General features: G+C 59.9%; 1 protein-coding gene across 1 annotated transcript in view; it reads right to left on the bottom strand.

The window, feature by feature from the left end:
• Positions 1 to 122: 122 nt before the first annotated feature.
• EMH_0023040 (uncharacterized protein) overlaps positions 123 to 1356 on the bottom strand; it is a gene marked incomplete at both ends in the record, with an annotated part of 13540 nt that continues 12306 nt past the window's right edge. Inside the window, one exon of the mRNA XM_013502057.1 lies at positions 123 to 1356. Within this exon, the coding sequence (XP_013357511.1) occupies positions 123 to 1356 (1234 nt within the window).

The raw sequence follows: 1356 nt of genomic DNA, 5'->3' as shown, positions 1-1356 counted from the left end.
TATATATATATTATATTGCCTTCCAGCCCTTCGGATGAACGGACCTGCAGCACTTGTGCTGCTGCAGCAGCAGCAGCAGCAGCTGCTGCTGCTGCTGCTGCTGCTGCTGCTGTTGCTGCTGCTCAGTCTCGCAGCAGCTCCTCCAGATCGATGTCTTCCACATCCGGGGCAGCTCCGGGGGCAGCTGGTGAAGTCCCCCTTTTCGTCCACTGCTGCTGCTGTTGCTGCTGCGGTTGCTGCTGTTGCTGCTGCTGCTGCTGCTGTCGCTGTTGCTGCTGCTGCACCGGTGTTGCTGCTGCTGCTGCAGCAGCAGCTCCTAAGACCTGTGTAGGCTCTTCAAGGCCGTCACCAGCCCACGAATCATCCAGGGTAAACTCCAGCTCCTCTGCCCCAGCAGCAGCAGCAGCAGCAGCATCAGCAGCAGCAGCAGCTGCTGCTGCTGGTTGTGCTGCTGCTGCTGCTGCTGGGGCTGCTGCTGCCGTTGCTGCTGCTGGTGCTGCAGCAGCTGCACGGCCTGCATGCGATTCTCCCCCAGGGGGCCCCCATTCGTCATCAAGGCTCAGGGAGTCCTCATCACCTGCTGCTGCAGCTCCTGCCATGGCTGCTGCCGCTGGAGAAGTTGCTGCTGCTGCTGCTGCTTGTGCTGCTGCTGCTGCTGCTGCTGCTGCTGCTGCTGCTGGGGCTTTTGTGTTATTCTGAGACGTTGGGGCTCCCCAATCATCTTCGAAGTCCAGATCGTCATCTTCAGATGCTGCTGCTGCTGCTGCTGCTGCTGCTGCTGCTGTTTCTGCTGCTACATGCACTGCTGATGCAGAAGACCCTGCTGCTGAAGGTGCTGCTGCTGCAGGTGGTGCTGCTGCAGGTGATGCTGCTGCAGCAAGTGCTGCTGCTCCTTTGCTTGTGTCTGCCCCAGTTGCTGCAACTCCCCAGTCGTCTCCAAAGTCGAGGTCTTCCTCTTCAGATGCTGCTGCTGCTGCTGCTGCAGCTGCTGCTGCTGCAGGTCCTGTAGGAGTTGCTGCTGCTGCTGCAGGTGCTGCTACTGCTGCAGGTGCTGCTGCTGCTGCAGGTGTTGCTGTTAGTGCTGTTGTCTCGCCATGAGTTGTTGGGGCCCCCCAGTCATCATTAAACTCCAAATCCTCATCTTCATAGACAGCTGCTGCTGCTGCAGGTGCTGCTGCTGCTGCTGCAGGTGCTGCTGCTGCTGCTGCAGGTGCTGCTGCTGCTGCTGCAGGTGCTGCTGCTGCTGCAGCAGGTGCCGCAGCTGCAGGTGCTGCTGCTGCTCGTTTGCTTCCGTCTGTAGGGGCTTGAGCAACTCCCCAGTCATCCTGAAAGTCGCTGTCCTCCTCAGAATCAGCT

The sequence above is a fragment of the Eimeria mitis genome, genomic scaffold, assembly GCF_000499745.2.
Source record: "Eimeria mitis Houghton genomic scaffold, Emh_scaff819, whole genome shotgun sequence".
Taxonomy (NCBI): domain Eukaryota; phylum Apicomplexa; class Conoidasida; order Eucoccidiorida; family Eimeriidae; genus Eimeria; species Eimeria mitis.
The sequence above is the reverse complement of the archived record's forward strand: the minus strand, read 5'-3'. Positions and strand labels throughout refer to the sequence as shown.